Source organism: Meriones unguiculatus (genome assembly GCF_030254825.1).
Source record: "Meriones unguiculatus strain TT.TT164.6M chromosome 13 unlocalized genomic scaffold, Bangor_MerUng_6.1 Chr13_unordered_Scaffold_33, whole genome shotgun sequence".
NCBI lineage: Eukaryota > Metazoa > Chordata > Mammalia > Rodentia > Muridae > Meriones > Meriones unguiculatus.
This window is the reverse complement of record NW_026843645.1, coordinates 6,641,713-6,664,846: the sequence shown is the minus strand read 5'-3', so window position 1 is coordinate 6,664,846 and position 23,134 is coordinate 6,641,713. Positions and strand designations below refer to the sequence as shown.

At 38.9% G+C, this 23,134-nt stretch overlaps 1 protein-coding gene across 1 annotated transcript in view; it reads right to left on the bottom strand.

Moving 5' to 3' along the window:
* Positions 1-278: 278 nt before the first annotated feature.
* LOC132650762 (zinc finger protein 664-like) overlaps positions 279-23,134 on the bottom strand; it is a 165,321-nt gene continuing 142,465 nt past the window's right edge. Inside the window, exons 2-7 of the mRNA XM_060376085.1 lie at positions 21,613-21,739; positions 21,356-21,416; positions 14,651-14,737; positions 14,402-14,488; positions 13,578-14,317; positions 279-373 (exon numbers count right to left, since the gene is read on the bottom strand). Of these exons, the coding sequence (XP_060232068.1) occupies positions 279-373; positions 13,578-14,317; positions 14,402-14,488; positions 14,651-14,737; positions 21,356-21,416; positions 21,613-21,739 (1,197 nt within the window). The remainder of the gene's footprint in view (positions 374-13,577; positions 14,318-14,401; positions 14,489-14,650; positions 14,738-21,355; positions 21,417-21,612; positions 21,740-23,134) is intronic.

Below are 23,134 nucleotides of genomic sequence, written 5' to 3'. Positions count from 1 at the left end.
GTCATTTGTCTGAGACTATTACATTTTTCTTAAAGTATAATTTATTGTAATTTAAATTGAAACAAAATGGGTCAGTCTGTTTCCTAAGCTCATTTTTTCTTTTTCATGCCGTATGATACATTGGGAGGAAGCTTTCATACCTTTCAAATAGAATGGCTTTCTGCATTTAGACAGTACACTAAAATAGCACACTTGCTTCTCATAACAACTCTTGCTACAAAAATCTTGGTATTTAAATTTTCTTCTGCATAGACAAATTAAAATGTTAAAAAAATCCTTTAGTAGTTAATTTCCTCAATTAGCTTTTGTGCTTTCTGCGCTTCATTTTCTATTACTACCTGCAGTGTAGACAAGAGAGCAGAAGCTCTCACATCTACATGACAAGAAAGAGCGCAAGAAACATAAAAATCAGGCAGGAAAAAGGAGTTGAACACACTTATTTATTTATTTACTTTTCTAAATAAGTGAGTACTGAACAGCATTTTTACCCTTTCATACAACTGTAAACAACACCATTAATATGGTGTATTTTCAAAATAAGAGTTCGGTATATTCAATTTGCAGCATAAATCAATACTTTCCAAATCAAGTTCCTAACAACTTAGAACAAGAAAGCTGATTTCAAAACTATGTGATATGTGAAATAGTATACAGGTAGGAACACTATGACTTCTGTACTTGCCATGAAGCTTAAACTAACAAGAAAGTGCATATTTATGAAGAAATAAACAGATATAAAAAAAGACCAAAAAAGTATACTTAATTTTTATCAAAATTCCTAAGGAAAATAAGCCAGGAAAAATGTGAAGTTGACGAATGATACCTATGATGGTATGTGTATAAAAATGAAACAAACACAGAGGTCACCACACCTACAAAAAAAAACCAAATAGACAGTTTGTAGACAGAAATTTGTAGACAGAAGCACCATGTTTGAAAGCAATGTTTAATTGAGTGGCAGAAAGAGTGTCCAATCAGGGAAAAAGATTTAACAGAATAGGTTAAGCCCAACTTTCAGGAGAGGAAAGAGGAAAGGGAACCTATTTCAGGGGCAATGCATAAAGACAGAAAGTCGTTTTACAGAGATGTTTACACAGAGAGGTTCACTGAGAGAACAAGCTAGTCAACAGTGAAGACAGAAAGAGCCAGAGACTGAGAAGGAGCCTGAAGATTAGAGCAGATTGCTGGAGTTAGTTTGAGGCCAAGAAAAACAACTTAGAGACTGAGAGAGAAACCAGATTGAATCTCTAAGCATAGAGAGCAATCTGAGCCAGAGCAGCTCAAATGAACCAGTCAGCCAGAACTCAGAATGAACTAGAGAGTGCGAGCTTATTAAGCAGTAAGGCTCAGGGGCTGAAAACTTTCCAGGCCTAGATTACAGTATATGGAAGCTAGATGCATCCACGACTAGATCTAGGTAAGCAGGAGATGGTACTAAGCCTCAAAGACAACTAAAACAGGAGAATAAAAGTCCCTTTTACAGGCCAGTGCTGCAGTCTCCTCCTCTCCAGGAAATCCCCAGTCACAGAGGCTGACGGGGCAAGGGCCTCTTTCCAGTTCACCACATGCAGTCTGGATCATACTCCATCCCACTGCTAACACGTGTGACTCAGGCAGCTCAGCATTCCTAACGCCAGGACAAAGGACCTCACAAGAAGCTGATGGCTACGGGTTCTCACCAAGCCCGGGAGAGACCAACCACACCAGCTCCTGCTCTTCAACCTCCAGCACCACCACCACCTTGGGGTGGCGGCCACACACTCACCATGTTGCCACTTTGGAACGCGCCTGAAATCCTCTCACAGGACTCAGACTCACAGCTGAGCTCAGACTACAGCATGCCAAACATTCCACACACCTCAGCTACCGATCTGAACTTGCAACATGGCGCCAGGAAGTACCTGCCTCTTCCTCTGAGTACAGGCCTCGTCTGGAAGTCCTGATTGGCCAGTGTGTCTTGAGCGACATGGGCACCTCCCCTAGGGTCACAGTGTACTGAAGAGACAAAGCATAGTGCTTCCTGGCCCAGGAGGAATGAATGCATATTTGCTAATTACAAAGAGCAATGAGAGCCTGGCTTAGAGAGGAACCTGACCCTGGAAAAATCTATGCTCCAGGCAGGGATCTTGGATCCATGACTTGAAATTTGGGCCCAGATGTGGAGGATCAGGGCCACACCTTTTCCAGATCTGCAGAGATTTCTTTGTCAGTAGACTTGTGCCTGTTGTCTAATAGCCTACCCTTCTGTCTTCCAGCATTCAGGAATCACTTCCCCTTCTCCTCCTCCTGAAATGAAGGTGGATAGCTTGATCAACCCATACTCAACTTGCAGTGGAGTAAACAATCTTCCCACATTTTGAAGGCTGCCCAAAATACTAACAATTTAGAAAGATTTCAGAAAACAAAATGAGATTGTTCTGTGACTTCACTCTGGGTTCTGCTAAACTGCAGCTACTTTTCCCCTGGTAGGTATCAGACAACCTTGGGAGAAAAGCAGGAAACAGATGATACACAATTTGGATCAAGCATGTCTTACTCTGTGAGACTGTGAAAACAAACAAACAAGAAACTGGAAAAACACAGTGCTATCAGCAAAGGATGTGTAGGCGAACAGAACAGATAGACTGAATCTCTCTATGGATGTAGAAACTGGAACTATAAAAATTACCCACAGTTTCTGGTCCACCCAATCCAACAACCCCTGTCTGCAAATGGAAATTTGAAGAATCCAGTAGCCACTCAGACCATGTATCTGGATGTCTCAGTTGGTCTTCAGTAGATCCCACAATTCCAAAGAAGTAGGCTCTACTCCTAGTTCCAAAAAAATATGACCTTGATAGCCAGAGTTTGAGCAAGCAGAAAACAAGAAAGAGCTATCATCTCCAATAGACTTAAATGTGTACACTGCTATCAGAAATGTGATTTAGATGAAAGAGATAACTTTTCACCTCAAATAATCCAGATTAATCGCCAGGCAGTGGTGGTGCATGCCTTTAACTCCAGCAATCCAGAGACAGAGACAGGCAGATCTCTGTGACTGAAAGGCCCACCAGGTATACAGAGGGAGTCTGAAGACATGCATGGATACACAGAGAAACCCTTCCTTAAAAAAGCAAAACAAAAAAAGATAAATATAAATAAAAACAAAATCAAGATTAAGGAAGGGGTTTCCTACTTCACAATACCCAACTGCTTGGGATTTAGTTAACAGAGTTAGCATAAGTAGTGACCCCTACAACCACCTTGGATGGTCTTACCCAACCTCTACCCAAATTTCTCCTGGGAAACAGTGATCCTCTTTGGGACACGATGATCAGTAACAATCAGGTTTTAAAAGAATCAATATCGGATCAGACTGAATCCTGTTGGCTAGGCTACAATTCACACCCCCTAATTATGAAGGGATTGGTTTAATTGAAAATTATACCATTGAAGCTGATTCCAGCAATGTCGAGGGCAGTGTGCTGGGACAGAACTGACTCTTCAATCAGTGTCAGGATAGGGAGTGTGTTTGGGACAGGTACCATCACCCAACTGGTATCTATGTAACTTTACCCTGAGTGTTCTGTCCTATCAGACCAACACATACTTGAGTCCACCCAGCCAGGGATGGTGGGCTTGGGACACTGGGCTCACTTCTCACCTTTAGAGCAGCATTCTAAATAATGCCCAAGATTTTTGTATTCTTGTTAAACTGGTTCCATAGATTACACATCATTCAGAAGATAAAACAACTAATATCCATTTGGGAACGCCAGGAACACTGACTCAGTTCAACTGAAACCCATGTTCTCTGGCTCTGATCCTAGGTGCAGGCTTGGCTGTGGCAGGAATAGGAGTTGCCATTTAGAGGTTCAGAGTAAAAGTTGTAATGCTTTAAAGGCTGATTTAGACTGAGATATTCAATGCCTAGAAAATTCAACCTCTCAACATGAAAGAAGTGTTGATTCTTTGGCTGAAGGTGTTCTAAAAATAGAAGAGTGTTAGACCTTCTCTTTTTACACCAAGGGGGCTTATGTGTGGCCTTAGAAGAAGAATGTTGTTTTTCTGCCAATCACTCTGGAGTTATCAGGGAATCTTTAACTAAGGTCAGAGAAGTCTAGAACAAAGGCGAACAGAAAGAGAGGATTCTAAAGGATGGTTTGAGTCTTGGTTTGATGCATTCCCCTGGCTGACAACTCTGATATCTACTCTCCTGGATCCTCTTTTTATTCTTGTAGTACTTTTTACCTTTGGTCCTTGCACCTTAAAGAAGCTTCTACAGTATATGAAGCAGAGATTGGGAACAATATATTTAATGGTTATGAGATCCAACTACCACTAATTGCAAGAAGGAGCCCATGATTGTTCATGAGAAGATTCTACTATAGGGGCAAATGAGAGAACAAGAGCAGAACTACTCTTTCTTGTTTTTCAGATGCCATTTTGAATGGCCCTGTCCTTTAAGCGACCCAAGTTCTCCCACCAGGAACCCTTGTGTGTTTGCATCAGACTTGTGTTACTGGTGGTCTCTTGGGGAGGGTCTCAAGATATAGACATAACACCAGCACACAATTAGCTGTAATCAAGAGGGCTCCAAGTCTCCAACTTGGGCAAGCAGATAAATTTGATGATGTAACAAAGTCAACCAGCTGTTGTTGATTGTGAAGTAATGAAAGGCTCTTTGAGAAGTGCCTGAATACTTAAAGACAGGTGAAAAGGAGGCATTGATAAGACTTGTAGCAGTACAGAAACCAGCATGTTTGGGAAGCCATGAGAAGAGCACCAAAAACAGCAGTAAATATTTGTTTCTTTGTTGTTTGTTTCTTGGAGTTGACTGGGCTTACAGATAAGCAGTGTGATGTGTGCACATCAAAACGGGAAACAGAGAGCTGCCTAGGCCCTTCAGAGAACAGAAGATTATGAGTTTCAGATATTAGACACTAAGGTATTTAACATGATTGTATTTTGGTTTGGGTTTCATCTTATTGTGATTTGATATTTCTTCCCTTTTAAGTAAAAATGGAAGGATACAATTTTGGGCTGGGATAATTTTATTATTTCAAATCGATAAATAATGGATATTATACACAAAGATGCTCACCTATTCTCTCTTTTTGAAGGTAAAAGTCTCAAATTCTGTAGTCTTTGGCAGTACAAAAGTTACTGTAATAAAGTTTATATACATGGCACACTTGAACATTAAAAAAAGTTTAATCAAGAAATGTGTTTTACAAATATATGTTAAATGGAAAGAGGAAAGCAACATATTCTTTACATGTAAGGGCTTTTTCCTTACATAATTTGAAGTCAATTCCTTAAATACATTGTTTACAACTTTTAAATAATGATATTTTTGCTAAAAATGAGCAATATAATTTACCTCAAATACCAAATGCATAACAGCTGAAAAATAGACACATTACAACATGGAAGGGAAATAATCTAACGTATAATGGCTGTGTAAAGAATTTCATTATTTCTTCATATTATTGGTTAAAATCTCCTTGATCTTGTCCACAAAGTAATTATGGTAATTGGATATAATGGATCACTTCTGTATACAACTGTAATGTTCAGGTAACATCTTTTCCCCAAGGGAATGGCTCAATCTTTCCAAAGCATATTTTATAAAAATTAACTCTATTCACTCAGAGTTATATGAAATTATAAGATTCTAATAAAACTTATAAATGCCTGTACCTTGTATTTCATACACAATCTATAAACGTTTTAAAAATTGTATGGCTTATACCTGCCTTGACACTGAAAAAGCTCATTTCTTTTATAATACTCATACATTTGTGTTATAGACCTTATGAACTGTGAGATTAGTGGATGGTTTTATTTTTTCTAGTAGTATCTTAGTCTCAGTTTCTTCTGACACTATTGGAAATTGCCACACCCACACCAGTGTCGCCATAGTAGCATAAGCTACAGGGCGGGGGATATGATTTCCCCGGAAATAATGCCCCCTGGAAGGTCCCTGGCAAACTCATCCCACTTGGAAAAGAGACGTGTTCTGAGATTTCTATGCTTCTTCAGTTGTGGCTCTGGGGCTGGAATAATGAATTCTTTGATCTTTCCCTGTGACACCTGAAACAGCACAACTAACTTTATAAAGAAATTTATTATTAGTAGATTGTTAAAGGCTTTAATAAAAATAAGTTTAAGGAAAGTAATGAATTAGATTTAGTATTAATAGGCATTAAGAATAGTAAAATAATAATAGGCTCCTTCTTAAGAAATAATAGCATGAGAGGTGCAGCTGGCAGGAGTTTCCCCCTCCCTTCAGTGCCTTGTTCTTAGAGAAGATCATAAATCTTGGGCAGCACATATGGGAGGAGGGTTAACAAAGGTGTAGTTAGATTTTGATATAGAGAAGGACTTTGGCAGGCATCTGACTTAGCTCCTGACTTTCCTCTTCATTGGTTAGCAATAATGAAACTATATTTGAGGTTTCTTTTCCTTTGTTTGCTCTGATCAAAAAGTTTTTAGGCCAAGATTATTTGTGGGTACTGCTTTATGTTTGATTGCATTTTGAGTTAAAATGTAAACTTTGTATTCTTGGTAAAAGTCTGAATGTTCTGGGAAGTATGCCAATTTTAAGGTGCCTTTTGTGAAATCATAAAAATACTAGCTTGATTTCAGTAAAGTTGCAGCAGAGTCAAAACCATCAAGGTGTCTCTGTCTGTCAATTCTTCGCCGAAACCATGTCTTCCTGTCTAAAGCCTTGTTCTCCCACGGACTACGGGAGCCCGACTGGGCTGGTCCGTGGCAGGAAATAGTAAAATCAATACTATGATTTGTTGGAAAACAATTTTCCCAACTAAAAAAGAGATATGTATTAAAGAACAACAGGAAAACAGAACACATAATTGATAGGATCAGAAATGAAATCCCCCATTGAACATAATTATGGAAACACTAAATGTACAGGGCTAAGAAACTACTGAATGCTACAAAGGAAGAAAAGCAAGGCTTCAAAAATAGACTAACCAATGACCTTAACATAGATATTCTGAAATATACAGGTGGAAGCAATTCTGTTTGCAGCACACAGTCTAGAACTCACATTTTCTCCACAGGGGCTTACTAGACTCTGCTTCCCAAGAGTCTAAGCTTACAGACAAGTCCCACTGTTCCTGGTTGCAAATGTAGTTTTGCCTTGATAAAAGTGCTTCCAGGTACCATTAAAAGTCACTGAAAGTTGTTACATTTCTTATCATAAGCTACAGTTTAATTTTATATTCTGTTATAGGTTCAATTTTGTCATGGCTATTACACAATTATAATGATACCTGAGGCTCTTGGAAATTCACTCCTTTTTATTATCCAAGACATTTATGAAATGTTTCATCAAGAGTAAACATATCATGCATTCCTGCTGCTGACTCACTCTTAGCAGTGTGGCAGAAAAATGAATCGATATAGAGTCAAATGGCTCATGATAGAAGTATTGTTAGTTTATTGTGAAAACAAAGAACCCATGGAGCCTCCCAAGCCTAACTACTGTAAATTGCCAGATTTCCTTCCTGACTAGTGTTGGAGGCACATGATGATGAAAGTTCTACTATCATCTCTGAACTCAATCCATATATTATATGCAGTATGTGTCAAAAATAAATCAAAACAAACACATATCATACATCATAAAAGTCTGGTGTCCTCTGTTAGTAAAACTGGCATAGTACCCTGAAAGCTCAGTGACAGCAGGAAGTTAATGAATGCCTCCATATTCCTTTATGCCACAGTAAACAGTAAATCACATGGCATTTACCTTTTTATCAAAGCATTAGTAAAAACTTGGCTAATTCATGGTTGCTTCCATGGTGGTAAGTTCACCAGCCAAAATAGGATCAAGACACAGGATTCCATTGTGCTCAGGTCAGTGTGGTGGTTTGAATAAGAATAGCTCTCAAGGCTCCTGTGTTTGAATGCTTGACATGTTAGGAGTGGCAAGGTTGAGTAGTGGAGCCTTGTTGGAGGGGGTTTGGCCTTGTTGGAGGAAGTGTGTCACTGGGAAGGTGGGATTTGACTTCTCCTATGCTCAAGCAGGCCTAGGGTGCCTCTGCAGCTGGCTGATCAAGATCTAGAACTGTCGGCTCCTTCCCCAGCCCCATGTCTGCCTGCCTGCTGCCATGTTTTCCTCCATGGTATTCATGGAATAAACCTCTGCAAGTGTCAGCCAACTCCTAGTCAATGTTTTCTCTCTATATGTGTTTCCATGGTAGCAATTCATATTTTAGTGTGAGAAGGTAAGTCAGTTAAGGAACCACCTGAATCATCCTCTGAAGATAAAACCACCCACCAGCTTCTGCTGGTGGAAATAATTACCTGGACAAGAACACCTTTTCTCTTCATCAGGAGGATGTGCTTGTAAAAAGGGAAATTACCTAGTTGGGAGAAGAGCAGATCCTCAATAGCAATGGCACTTGGTTTTCTCCTAGGGAATGTGGTGGAGACTGAGCTTTTTTTCTCCGAAATTTGTGGTCAGAGCTCACAATCTCCTTCACAATGTGAGTATGAAAGGAACTGGTGCATATGGAAAAAAGGAGGAAGGGGAAGGAAGACACTGCTCTAGGAAAAGAAAGCTCACTGATCCCGGTCATCAAACACCTAGAATTCAGACATGTTCCTGGGAAGGAAGACTATTATGCTGGATGGAGGACATATTGAGATTTGAATTCTGTATGTTAAATACAAGTTTTACACTCTTTGAGAGAAAAGACTTATGGTTGATATTTCTTTTTATATTTCTTTTTAATTTTTATATTCATTTTACATCCCAATCACAGTCATTTCCCTCCTCTCCTTCCTGTGGCTCCTTCTCACCCTATTTGTCCTTCCCCTTGTCCTCTTAAAAGGGAGCCTCTTTCCACCACTGACACATCAATTCATATCAAGACTGAACTCCTCCTCATCCTCAGGCCAGGCAAAGCAGCCTGGTAATGATGAAGTAGTGAAAATCAGGCAACACAGTCTATGTCATAGACAGCACTTATTTCTTACAAGCATCTGTGTGGCTGCATCTGTAGAAACCAGAGATTAACTGGAGAAGCATAGCAGGCTATTCTGATCTGCCCCATGTCTGGAGAAAACTCTAGAGAGGGATGCCTCTCTATTTGGAAAAAAAAAAATCTCAGGTCCTGGAAAGTCATTAACCCATTTCCTGTAATATCTGTGTTTTTCAATTGTTGCTGTGTTAACTTGTGGTGTTCCTACTAAGATGATTGAGATGGCTAATGCATTGGTTTTAAATTGTTAAAAATTCTTATACCTTCTCTGTGTATGCTCATTGCCTTTAGCTATCAATGTTACATAGCTTAGCATGATGTGAAGGAGTACCAACTGGGGGTTCCACAGATGACAATCATTTGTGGGTATGTTTGTGGATGACTACAGTGGTTGTGAATTCAGTGGCAAACCCCAGGCACTGATGGTCGAAATTTATCTCAACACATTGCCTGGACTGGTTAAGAAAACTTACAGAGAAGTAGGCAGTGACCTTGTAAAAGAACATAGTAACAAACAGTGTTCCACCATAATCCGTGCCTTCATTTGATAGCCTGACTTTCTTTCCTGAGCTCCCTCAATGTTTGGGGCCTGCCAGCATCAGCCAAAGAAGCCAACTTATCACCTGAGTCATTTTCCATTAGTGGAGTTAATGAGAGCAACAGAGGAAATGAAGAACAAAATTTGTACCCTTAAAATATGCTTGTCATTGTCAGAAAATCCGAATATTGTTGGTTTTAACAATACACAACATATAAGAAATCTAGATATCAAAAGCCACTTTATGCTTAACATGGAGCTTAATGTTTTATTCCAGGAAGTACTGAAAGAAGAGTGTGGTGAGAGAAATACAGAACATTGAGGTCAAGGTAAGGAAGATTCAGTGGAAAATAGACTGTTAAAAGTTGGCTAGACTTTACATGATGATTTGTATGATCATGGCCCAATATGCTTATGTAATTGAAAGCTTGGTGCTCACCTAATGGAACTAACTGAGAAAAATTAAGAGATAATGGAATCATTGGATGGGGTGTGTCACCCTCTGGGGTCTAAGTGTGGCCCCATTTCAAAAAGAATACGGTTAGAAGGACAACCTGGTGAAAGAGCTGTCACCTCACAATCTGCCAGTTGAGGACACTGGGCTGGTGGAATTCATGGAGATGTGTGCATGTGTGAATGTGTATGTGTGTGTGTGAGAGACAGAGAGAAAACAAGCACACAAAGGGCATGGGTCTGTGTTGAGCCCCTAGGATGATGTATGTGTTACAGGTATCTAAGTGGCTCCAGTCTGTGTGTGAATCTCTCGGTCAAAAGAACAGTGAGGCTGTGTCCATGGTAGATAAGATTCAGCATTATCTTTTGTGAAGTCCTGAGTTTTCTCCAAAACACAGAGCCATCTCCTCAGCCCTGAAAAAGCCACATTTTAAAGCTTTGTGTGTCTTTCATTTACTTGGATGTTTTGCATTCATGTGTCTGTGTGTCGTACCTACAAAGGCCAAAGAGGACAGCAGATCCCTTGGGGATTCATTTACATGTTATGCTTAGCTAGCTAGTGATTCCTGAAATGGAACCTGTCTTCTATAAAAACACCCAGTGCTATTAACTCCTATGCCCTCTATAGCCAAATTGTATTTGAATTTATATTTACAGATGTTAATTAAAATATATTACACCGTTTCCCCTATTCTTGTCTGTTCTCCACCCTGTTCCAAATTCTTTCCTTCCAATGTCTTAAAAAAGAATGTGTGAATAAGTATGGACAAATGTATATAAAGAAAACTTACTGAGTCCACTTATATGGCTTGTGTGGATAAGGGTTTTGTGTTTAACCCTTTCCATAGGATATATAAATAAGGAAGTCAGCACTGCCTGAGGCTAATTCTCAGTTTTAATCTTCAATGCCCAAAATGAGTCTGACTCTGAAGTGACCTGACCTTCTTGGGACAGGAAACAGAAGCAAGGAAGGGGTGGCATATTCCTTAGGTAATATATGGTGCTGGCATGGCCTGGATGTTATGGGGCTGTAGGGAGGACTATGGACTTTGGTCTTATCCAATCAGTCTCCCTTTGTTCTGTGGACCTCTCATTAGACCATTGACCTTGGATATTTGCTTGGATTACATTGAAATCTTGAAGTTCCTGCTTCTTCTTTCTGAACACCATGATTATAGGCCTGTGTTACCATGCCTGGCTTAGGTGGTTTCAACCTCAGTGATTTAGTAAAATGTTGGGATGAATGTAATGAGTAGTGACACATAAGTATACATACTTATGTCTGTGAGGTACCTGTTCACTATCTGTTGAATAAGGACAGAACTCTGATCTACTATGATGAGTGGTAAACCTCAATGTTAAAGAAAAAAATATTTTTCTTTATAATTATAGGAGAGGATTTTAAGCTAAACAACTGTAATTAAACAAAGATATTTTTTTCTCTTACTGGAGTTAAGACCAGAGCCTGTGTCCTGCCTACCATGACCATTTGAACTCACCAATTCATTCTCAATAAGCCCATTGAAAGAACTCAGTTACTGAGGTAGACCATGCCCAACTATACTGCAGGCACAAAGAAGGCAAGGTAAGCAGATCTAGTATGTATACTGAGTTCCAGGTAGGCCTGAGATTCATATTGAGACTATTCTTTCAAATGAAAAAAAAAAAAGAAATCAATGATTGAAAATGAAATCACCTTTAATTATTTATTTATTACAATTTCTTCATTTTGTGTTCTGGCTGTATCCCCTTGCAAATCCACCCATTCTCACCCACTTCCCATCTTCCCATATGCAATTTCCCTAGTTCACTGATAAGTAGCTAAGGAAAAAAGAAAAAAAAAACAATGGTTAAAACACAAATTATTAACGAAAACTGGAAACATATTAACATATTTCTGCATTGTGACTAATTTTGAACAGTGATAAATATATAAGGTTTTACTTTATCTTTCTTCCTGCAAGTGAAATTTGGTAATTGAAGACATGTGAATGCATTTAAAAGCAGGCTTATTGCAAACAGTTCTCAGAGGGTTCCCAGTTTCTAAGGAATTGCATGGAAGCTCCCATGCAGAAAACATAAATGTGGCCAGAGAAGTATGTGTAGAGAGAAAGAGAGACAGAGGGAGCAAAAGAAATAGAGAGAGAACACACAGAGAGTAAACAGAAAGCAGAGAAGAAGCAAAGAAAGGAAGAGTGAGAGAAGAAAAGCATATAGAAGAAAACAAAATATCTAGCTATATGGGGAAGAGCCTCTGGGAGAGAGGAAGCCTATTCTATAGGACTGGAAAGTTAACCGTAGTGGTTGAGTATGCCAATCATGCCTTTTAGAAGGTAGGGACTGAGGGATGCTGGGAGAACCTGGAAGCCAGATCCCCTTCTGTCAAAAAGGCACCTCAGCAGCTTTTCTCAGTGGTGAAGTACAACATATGGTACCTAATTCACCCTTTAGGTTTAATAGGTTTAGACAGCAGGTAAGAGATACACAACTCAGTAATATAACCAAGCCATGTATTAAAAACTTCCCATCTGTAAATTCCTCCTCCATGCTCAGCTTATGTCTCTCCTGCAAGGTATTCAAAGAATGACATAATGTTATTGAGCAGAAAATACCTCATCTACAGGAATAGGTCTTTTGAACAATGACATTTCAGAGGAGATCAGAATTTCATGGAGTTCATTGATTGACTAGATATTCACCCAAGGGAGATATAGGAATGTTTATTCAGAATATCCTTATTCCTGCTAGGCAGAGAGATTACAGGGATGACTGAGTGGGGACTGAGGAGATTTAAACTCCTATTTGAGACCACAAAGTGGTGGCCTGCTTGGTATTCTGACTAACAAGTACACATGTCTGAGAAGACAAAAGAAGAGGGGAAGAACTGGAGAATTGACTCACCATAGCTGAGTAGATACAGAGAATACAGTAGGAGGTAGCTTGTCCTCAGGTTGTCTAAAGCAGGCAACCAGACCTCAATCATCATATTTAGATGGCCAAAGGAGATGGGACAAAGTTGTGTCCCACTCTGTACATATCTGCCATGGCCTCAAACCCCATGAACCTTACACACACACACCAGAAGTGGTTCTTTTTAAGTAACTATCCTTTCTGTTACATTATCTAGAACCTTTTATATATTTCCTATAGAACATAGTACTTCAAGATGAAATAACAAATGGATAATTAGCAGAAACATACAGAATCATGGAACATCAAATTATATATACATATTCATATCACCTCAAGCTATGTAGTGAGATGCAGTCAATTGCTAATTATACCACATTCATCAGCTTTCTCTTCAGTATCAATCATTCATGAAAGTGAAGCCTATAGAAATGAACAAAGATTTTATCATACTAAATACATACATAAAGTTTTCTCTCTAGTATGATTTTTTTTCTTGGCTTTGAAAAAAACATGTGACATGCAAAGGCTTTACTGGTAATATTCAAAGAGTATCACTCCAGTATGAAATCTTTCATGCTTTCGGAGATCACAGCAATATTCAAATGCTTTACCACATTGAGTACATTCCTAGGGTTTCTCTGAAGTATGAATTATTTTATGCCTCTGGAGACCACTACAACTTGCAAAGGCTGTATCATATTGATTACATTCATAGGGTTTCTCTCCAGTATGTGTTCCTTTGTGCACTTGGAGACTATTGTATCGTGAAAAGGCTTTCCCACACTGATTACATTTGTAGGGTTTCTCTCCAGTATGTGTTCTTTTATGCACCTGGAGATTACTGTTGTGTGAAAAGGCTTTACCACACTGATTACATCCATAGGGTTTCTCTCCAGTATGTGTTCTTTTATGCACATGGAGACTACCGGGGTGTGAAAAGGCTTTACCACACTGACTACATTTGTAGGGTTTCTCTCCAGTATGTGTTCTTTTATGCACATGGAGAGTACTGTGGTGTGAAAAGGCTTTCCCACACTCATTACATTTGTAATGTTTCTCTCCAGTATGTGTTCTTTTATGCTTTTCGAGACTACTGGGTTGTGAAAAGGCTTTCCCACACTGATTACATTTGTAGGATTTCTCTCCAGTATGTGTTCTTTTATGCACATGGAGACCACTGGCTTGTGAAAAGGCTTTCCCACACTGATTACATCCGTAGGGTTTCTCTCCAGTATGTGTTCGTTTGTGCACCTGGAGAATACTAGTGTTTGAAAAGGCTTTCCCGCACTGATTACATTTGTAGGGTTTCTCTCCAGTATGTGTTCGTTTATGCACCTGGAGATTACTGTGGTTTGAAAAGGCTTTACCACATTCATTACATTTGTAGCGTTTCTCTCCAGTATGTGTTCTCTTATGCCTTTGGAGACTACTGGGGAATGAAAAGGCATTACTACTTTGGTTAGATTCATAAAGTTTCTCTCTAGTATGTGTTCTTTTATGCATTTGGAGACTACCCTGTTGTGAAAACGCTTGACAACAATGATTATAGTCACAGGACTGCTTTCCAGTATGAGTTCTTTCATGCTTTCGGAGATCACTACAACATACAAAGGCTTTATCACTTTGATTACATTGGTATGGTTTCTCTCCTGTTTGTGTTCTTTTATGCATTTGGAGATTTCCATGTTGGGAAAAAACTTTCTCACCCTCATTACATTCATAGGGTTTCTCTCCAGCATGTGTTTTTCTATGTAGGTGGAGTTTACTGTGTTGTAAAAAGCCTTTACCACATTGATAATATTCGCATGGCTTCTCTCCACTGTGATTCCTTTTAAGCCTTTGAAGATCTGTGCGATGTGTGAAGGCTTTACCACACTGGTTACTTTCATAGGGTTTCCCATAAATATGTGTTCTTTCATTCCTGCAAAGATAATTAGGATATGTATAAGCTTTACCATAATCATTACAATGATGATCTATTTGTCGGTGTAAATTAAGGTTGCAATTTGGAATAATTGTAAAATAAAGGTTCATATTTACATTTTATCCCTTCGTTTTCATTCATAGTTTCCCCCTTGATTGTGGGTGTTTTGTACCCTACAAGATACCTTTGATCGTAAGAAACTTTATTACATGCCTCACTTATAGCATCATTTTTCCATAAGTGGTTCATCACATATTTAAAAAGACCTGGAAGAACTCAGCTTTATCACAGTGAATGCATTTATTTAGTTGTAGTCATACTGCTTTTGTAAAGTGAACCATCATAAACACAACAATTTCCAGAGGGCCTGTAATCATAGGGATTTTTTTGTAGTGTGATTTATTTGACTTTATTTTCAATGAGTTTAGAAAACTAATTAAGTAATTAATTATTAAAAATCCCCTGCTCTGACTAGACTTTATGAATGTGATACAAGTTTATGATTCATTGGTTATTAATAATGAATGTAGGAAACATGAACAAATATTAATTTATACTATGGTCCTTATAATGTGTTCTATTGTACACAAGTATAGTGAAGTTTAGAATGCAATAACTTATGATAATATACATCAGGAAAAAGCCTGCTCAGGAAAAGTGAGCTTTGGTGAATCCTTCCCTAAAGTACCTCCACACAGATGTAATGATGGAGACCTACAAGATCATCACTGCTACTGGGGGGACAATGAATACTCTTTAACATTTTATTAATAATTTATTTATGATTAATGATCAATAAATTAAATATAAACTTGCACCACATTAAGAAAGTCTGAATAAAAGAAGAACTACTACATATCTTCTATTTGTTCTGGGAAAGAGAGTTATGTTTCTATTTTCTGTATCTGTATGCTCACATGACTTGTGTCAAACTTGATAAAAGTATACTTATTAAAAAAAGAACAATGGGTGATCCAAGATGGTAGCTACCAGCACACATCATATCTGAGAGGCTGAGGATCTGAAACTCTGAAATTGGTGAGTGGAGGGGCAGCTAAAGCCAGGACATCTACATTGCGGCTTCCTGGGGAGAGGGGACAACACATGAGCTGAGACCATTTAGATCCATGTCATCCAAGGACTCCTCTGGGGACTGAGAGTGGGAACATTCGATCCCTCTGCACTTTCCCTTGTCAGGTCTCCCTTTTTCTTAGCCGAGGCAGCCCAGAGTGCCCCACAGCTCCTAGCAGAGCACTCCCTGCTTCCTGACTAAGTCAACAGGGGCAGGCCTCCTAAGTCCTCAGCAGCAGTTGCTGGCTATACCAGCCTTCCATGTCCCAGGTCTACAAGCAACTGTATTGGCCTTTCAGAGTCTCCCAGCAAGTGACTGTACCTGCTGTCCAGACCCTAAGTGGAGGGCAGCTGGCTGTACAGGCCACCCAGGACTGCAGACTGCTGTAGGGCATCCACAAGGCTTCCCATCAGATCTGTACCTGCCTCCCACTTCTGCAGCTGTGGATGGACTCCCAGTGGACTGTTTTACCAGCTTCCAAGTTTTGCAGCTGCAGCACCACTGAGCTGATAGAGCTCCTACACCCACATATGCCCCAGCAGGGACACATCTGAGCGTAGAAAACAGGGAGAAAACCTGTGTTCTCTGATTAGACCAACGAGCTCTGAGCATGCCTTCAAATGAGTGCCTGCAGAGCCCCAGATCCAGGGTTCTTCTATGCTAGCAGCCAGACATCGGATCCCTCCCACCCACACACCCACTGTGGACAACATTGGTATTCTTGGGACAGTGTTCTCAACATGGGAGCCCTGGTTCTGCAGATTTACCAGTGGACTCCAGGCAAACAACTCCTGGAGCCCATGCAGAGCTGAATACCAGTGGCCTGTAGAATATTGAGATATTCGGGGAATCTGAGCATGTGCATTGTGTCTGCCAACTCTGGCAGCGTAAACAACCACACTTGTGCCTGCACTATCCCCAGCACCATATTCCAGGCATTTACACTCTCTAGCACAGTGTCCTTCAAGGCACCTTTCCATGCACACGCTTGCTCACACACATTTGTGCTTGTGGATTTTCCAACACACACACTCAAACCTGTGGACCAGTCCCATCTTCCTAAAGAATGCTCCATATACCAGAGAAAGATGAAACCAGTCTGAACTACAGACTACAAGAACAAAAAGTGAAGATTGCAGATGAGGAGGTGGCTAATGGTCGGAGTAGAAACACATCCAACAAAAATCAGGACATCATGGCATCACCAGCAACCCTCCCCCCAAATCAATGGCTACTCTAATTCATCAGAAACACAGGAAAATGATTTTGAAGCTATACTTATCCAGTTATTAGTGACACATAAAGAAATGAACAAATCTATCAAAGTATAGCCACACAAATGGAGACAAATAAAGAGGAAATGAACAAAGTTCCTAAAGAAATACAGGCACACATAGACAAATGAATAGAGGCAGAAGTAGAGGCACAATTAGTGCCATATAGAGAGGAAACCATCAAAAAATAGAGACCATCATAGAAAGACAGGAATCCACATTCAAACAAATGAAGGAAATGGTGCAAGGTGTGAATACAGAATTAGAACCAATAACAAAAACACAAACAGAGAAACCCCTGGAGCTGGAGAACTTATAGAAAACATCAGGAACCACAAAAGTAAGCATCACCAATGGAATCCATGAGATGGAAAGGAGAATCTCAGATACTTAAGATACACTTGCAGCAACTTAAAATTCTCTCAAAGAAAAAGTAAAATCAGAAAAGTTGAAAACACAATCATTCCAAGAAATCAAGGATACTCTGAGAGGACAAAATCTATATAAAGAACTAAGGAAGTTAAAAAGCAAAAAAATCAAGTACTCCAATTAAAAAATGGAGTACAGAGCTGAACAGAGAATTCTCAATAGAGGAATATCAAATGGCAGAGAACACTTAAAGAAATGCTCAACCTCATTAGCCATCAGGGAAATACATATCAAAACGACCTTAAGATTTCACCTTACACGTATCAGAGTGGCTAAGATAAAAACCTCAAGAGACAACACATGCTGGAGAGGTTGTGGAGAAAGGGGAACCCGACTCCACTGCTGGTGGGAATGTAAACTTGTACAACCACTCTGGAGAGCAATCTGGCACTTTCTCAGACAACTAGGAATAGCGCTTCCTCAAGATCCAGATACACCACTCCTAGGCACATATTCAAAACAGGCTCAAGTACACAATAAGGACATTTGCTAAACAATGTTGGTAGCAGCCTTATTTGTAATAGCCAGAAGCTGGAAACAGCCCCGATGCCCCTCAGTGGAGGAATGGAAGCACAAAAGAGGTAATATAAAATAGACTATTACTCAGCAATAAGAAACAAGGAAATCATAATAAATGCAGGTAAATGGTGGGATCGGGAAAAGATCATCCCAATTGAGCTATCCCAGAAGGAAAAAGATGCACACGGTATATACTCACTCATACAGACATATAATATAGGATAAACCTACTAAAATCTATACACCTAAAGAAAATAATCCAGAGGGAAGACTCTTCCTAAACTGCTCAATTCCTATCCAGAAAGACAAAGAGGATGGACATCAGAAGAAGGAGAAAAGAGGGAACAAGTCAGGAGCCTGACATAGAGGACCTCTGAAAGACTCTGCCCTGCAGACTATCAATGCAGATGCTGAGACTAATGGGCAACCTTTGGGCACAGTGCAGGGAATCTTAGGAAAAAAGTGAGAAACAGTAAGATTTGGAGAGGACAGGAACTCCATAAGGAGAGCAACAGAACAAAAAATCTGAGCACAGGGGTCTTTCCTGAAACTGATAATCCAACCAAGGACTGTGCATGGAGATAACCTAAGACTCCTGCACAGATGTAACGATGGTAGTTCAGTATCCAAGTTTGTTCCATTGAAATAGGAATAGGGATGTCTCTGACATGAACTGATTGGCCTGCTCTTTAATTACCTCCTCCAAAGGGGGAAGCATCATTACCAGGCCACAGAAGATGACAATGCAGCCACTCCTTATGAGACCTATTTGACTAGGATCAGAAGGAAGGAAAAGAAGACCTCCCCTATCAGTGGACTTGGGGAGGAGCATGCATGCAGAGGGTGGAGGAAGGAAGGGATTGGGACAGCAGGAGGGAGGGAACTACAGGGGGGATACAAAAGGGAAAAAAGTTTAATTAATAAAGAATTATTAATAATTATTAATAAATTATTAATTTATTAATAAAATTATTATAAATATAGTACATAAAAGTATAAATATAATATATAAAATATAAAAATAAAATTATTAATAATTCTTTATTATTGTTAATTATTAATAATTATTATTATTCTTTATTAATTAAAGATTAATTAAAAAAAGAAAAAAATCTAAGAATAATAGGAATAGATGGAAAAGAAGATTCCAGGTTCCGAGGTCCTGAAAATGTTTTCCAGAAAATCATGGAAGAAAATGTTCCCAACTTAAAGAAAGAGATGTCCATTACCACAAAAGAGGCCTACTGGACACCAATAGACAAGGCCAGGATAGAAACTCACATCACATCATAGTCAAAATGTAATCTACATATAAACAAAATGAAGGAGAAAAACCACCTGATCATATCCTTAGATGCTGAAAAAGTATTTGACAAAAATCCAACACCCATTCAAATTTAAACTGTTGGAGAGATCAGGGATACAGGCCCATACGTAAGCATAGTGAAGACAATATACAGCAGGCCTAGAGCCAACATGAAACTAAAGGCAGAAAAACTTCAATCAATCCTACTGAAAACAGAGACAAGGCATGACTCTCTCCATATCTCTTCAACACATTACTTGAAGTCCTAGCTACAGCAATAAGACAACCAAAGGAGAGAAGGGGATACAAATAAGAAAGGAAGAGGTCAAAGTATCACTAATCACAGATGATATGATAGTATACATGAGTGACCCCAAAAATTCAACCAGAGAACTCCTTCAGCTGATAAACTTCTTCAACAAAGTGGCTGGATAAAAAAGAAATGCAAAATAATCAATAGCCCTCCTGTATACCAAAGACAAAAGTGTTGAGAAAGAAATTAGTGAAACAACACCCTTTACATTAGCCACAAATAACAAAGTACCTTGGTGTGACTTTTAAACAAGCAAGTGAAAGACCTCTTTGAAAAAACTTCAAGTTCCTGAAGAAAGAAATTGAAGAAGATATCTCAAGATGGAAAGATATTCTGTGCTCACGTATCCATAGGATTAACATAGTGAAAATGGCCATCCTGCCAAAAGCAATCAACAGATTGAATGCAATTCCCTTCAAAATAGCAACATAAATCTTGCAGACCTGCAAAGAACAATTCTAAACTACATATGGAAAAAGAAAAAAACCCAAATTGCCCAAACGATCCTGTACAACAACAGTTTGTCTGTAGGTATATCTATCCCTGTTCTCAAGATATACTACACAGCCATAGTAATAAAAACTACATGGTATTGGCATAAGAACAGAATGGTGGATCAATGGAACTGAATAGAAGACTCAGAAAAAAACCCACACACCTACGGTCACTTGATTTTTGACAAATAATCCAAAAGCATACAATGTAAAAAAGACCAGCACCTTCAACAAATGGTGCTGGTCTAACTGGATATCTACCTGCAGGAAAATGCAAATAGATCCATACTACCCACTCTGCACAAAACTAAAGTCCAAGTATATCAAAGACCTCAACATAAAACCAGACACACTAAATCAGTTAGAAGAAAAAGTAGTAGCAGAAAAGACGACACACTCAGAAAAATATTTGGCAGAATATGATACATGCATCTCTCAGGAGACAAGAATGGAAATGAGCTTCTTAAGGGGTACTACATGGAGAGAGGAGGGAGTTTTACTGGGATAGTAATAGAAAGACAGGTTGGAGAGAGAGAACTGAGGTCAAGATCAGATGAGCCAGAGAATAAAAAAGAGCCTGAAGATTAGAAAATACAGATGGAGTTAGTTTGAGAGTATACAAAGCAATTAGGTGACAGTAGAAAAGACAGATTTAACAAGGAAGCTAGGAGATGAGTTTGAGTCAGAACAGGTGAATTGAATCAGCCATCTATGAGCTCAGAAAGAACAAGATAGGGTGTGTCTATTGAGCAGTAATTCTCAGAGGCCAAAAAACTCCTAGGCCTAAGGTAGGTTGTATGGAACCTAGAATCTGCCCTGCCCAGGCCTAGGGTAGTAGACAGAGGGGCAGTAATCTTTGGAGACCATGATTTGTAGATTGAATAAAAGTCCTTTTTACAGTAATATCTGTTTAGCAAAGGTTTCACTGTCTTCATTCATATCAAAATGCCATGATAACATAAGTAAGATAGCTTACATTGAGGAACATGAGTGTGGGAGAATTTAAAATTCCTTAATACTCTAGAATATTGGATTCTTTACACTATTGCTTTTCTTTAAAACTCCTGGGACACATTGAAATTTTTTCACAGGCATATTTATATCAACATCCATGAGATAATTACCTTCCATATCTTCTAGAACATTGACACTGTTCTTCAATATTATGGTCTTCCCAATTGTAGCCTAAAATATATACCAGAAAGAGTTGATATTTTATTGAAAATTAGGGAAAATTTAACTTTCTCTCTTCAGTGACCTTAGAAACATGATTGATTTATTCTTCCTCATTCCAATTGAAATTACATAAGCGCATCATTGAGAAAAATCAACAAAAGATGTCCACTTTACCTTAATAGTGAAAGAAAATTCACTGTCTTACCTATGGCTGTAAGGTGCTTGTAGGTGTCTATCATCACATCTTTGTAGAGACTCTTCTGGGAAGGATCCAGCAAAGCCCACTCTTCCTGAGTGAAGTACACATTCACATCATCATAGGTGATAGAATTCTAAATTATCCCACATATGTGTATAAGAGAAAGCACAATAGTGGCAACAATGTAAAAGTATACATCATTGACAATTTATTCATATAATTCTGGTTCTTCCCTGACGTATCTCATGACAGAGAAGTTCTGATGTACTCACCTGGTCATTTTAGAAGTAAACTAAATGAGGAGGTATATCTCATTTGGAACCCTTTGAATAGAATTTAGCCTTACAAGAGAAATGTCAATCAACAGACATAAAGTAAGCAAGTCAAGGACAGTGATGAACAGTACAGACTGCAGATCACAGAAATTGTATGCACAATTACTAACTACAATAATTATGGAGAAGCAGGATGTATTGCCTCATGACTTTATTTCCAGTAGTCAGGAAGCAGAGGTATGTGTATTTTATTGTGCTGCAAGCCTGTCTGGCCTCCAAAACAAATTTCATGACATCCAGATGAGGTAGATTTAAGGCCTTTATCTGCTGCAAAAAAAAAAAATCATTCAATTAAGAAAGATACAAAGAACTCCAAGGTATTTCTGAAGTTCCTACAAAGAATTATATATTCAATACTGTTTTGTATCTATCTTCCAGAAACCTGAAGTGTCCCAGTTTAAACTCTAATATTAATGAGAGTTTACTATAAGGGAATGCATGTTCAAACAGGTAGAAATGGACAGATGAAAACATTAGTTCTGGAATAGTTGTCCATTAATGAGCAACATAAGACGGTTGAAGTGGATCAATAATGAAAAGCTCTTGTTGGTCTTGACAATAACTGGCCTCAATTGCCAGTGCTTACATTCAGGCTCACAACTACCCATTACTCCAAATTTTGAACTTCTGAGGCCATCAGCTGACTATTGTGAGGATCAGGTACAGAAAAGGTGCATAGTCACACAAACAGGGAAAATACCTCATTTAAAAACTCAAAACAAACACAAGAGGCAGGAAGAATGTCACATACCTGAAATCCAATAACTCAGAAGTCTCAGGCAGTATTAATGTCATGAATACATGACATCCTGAGACTAAGAATATACTCTCTGGCAAATATTAAAACATAAATGTGGATGTGGATCAGCACAATAACATATGCTAGGCCATGATTGCATGGAGACTAGCTGTATATGGGGAATCTTCCCCAATATCTTTGTTAATTGAAACCCAATTCTAAGAAACTTCCCTAGTGCTCCAAATGAACATATGTGGCTCCTTCCCCTCTGTACCATCCCGCAAACATGAACACCCTAGCCAAGCAGGTCATTAAAATAGTAACACTCATCCAACACACTTTCTGAAACTTCAGAGTGCTAACAGAACCCCAAAAACAAAACTCGCACACCTCAATATAGCACGTAGACCTAGAATCGCACCAAACCCAGATGCCTAGACACCATATTAGGAAT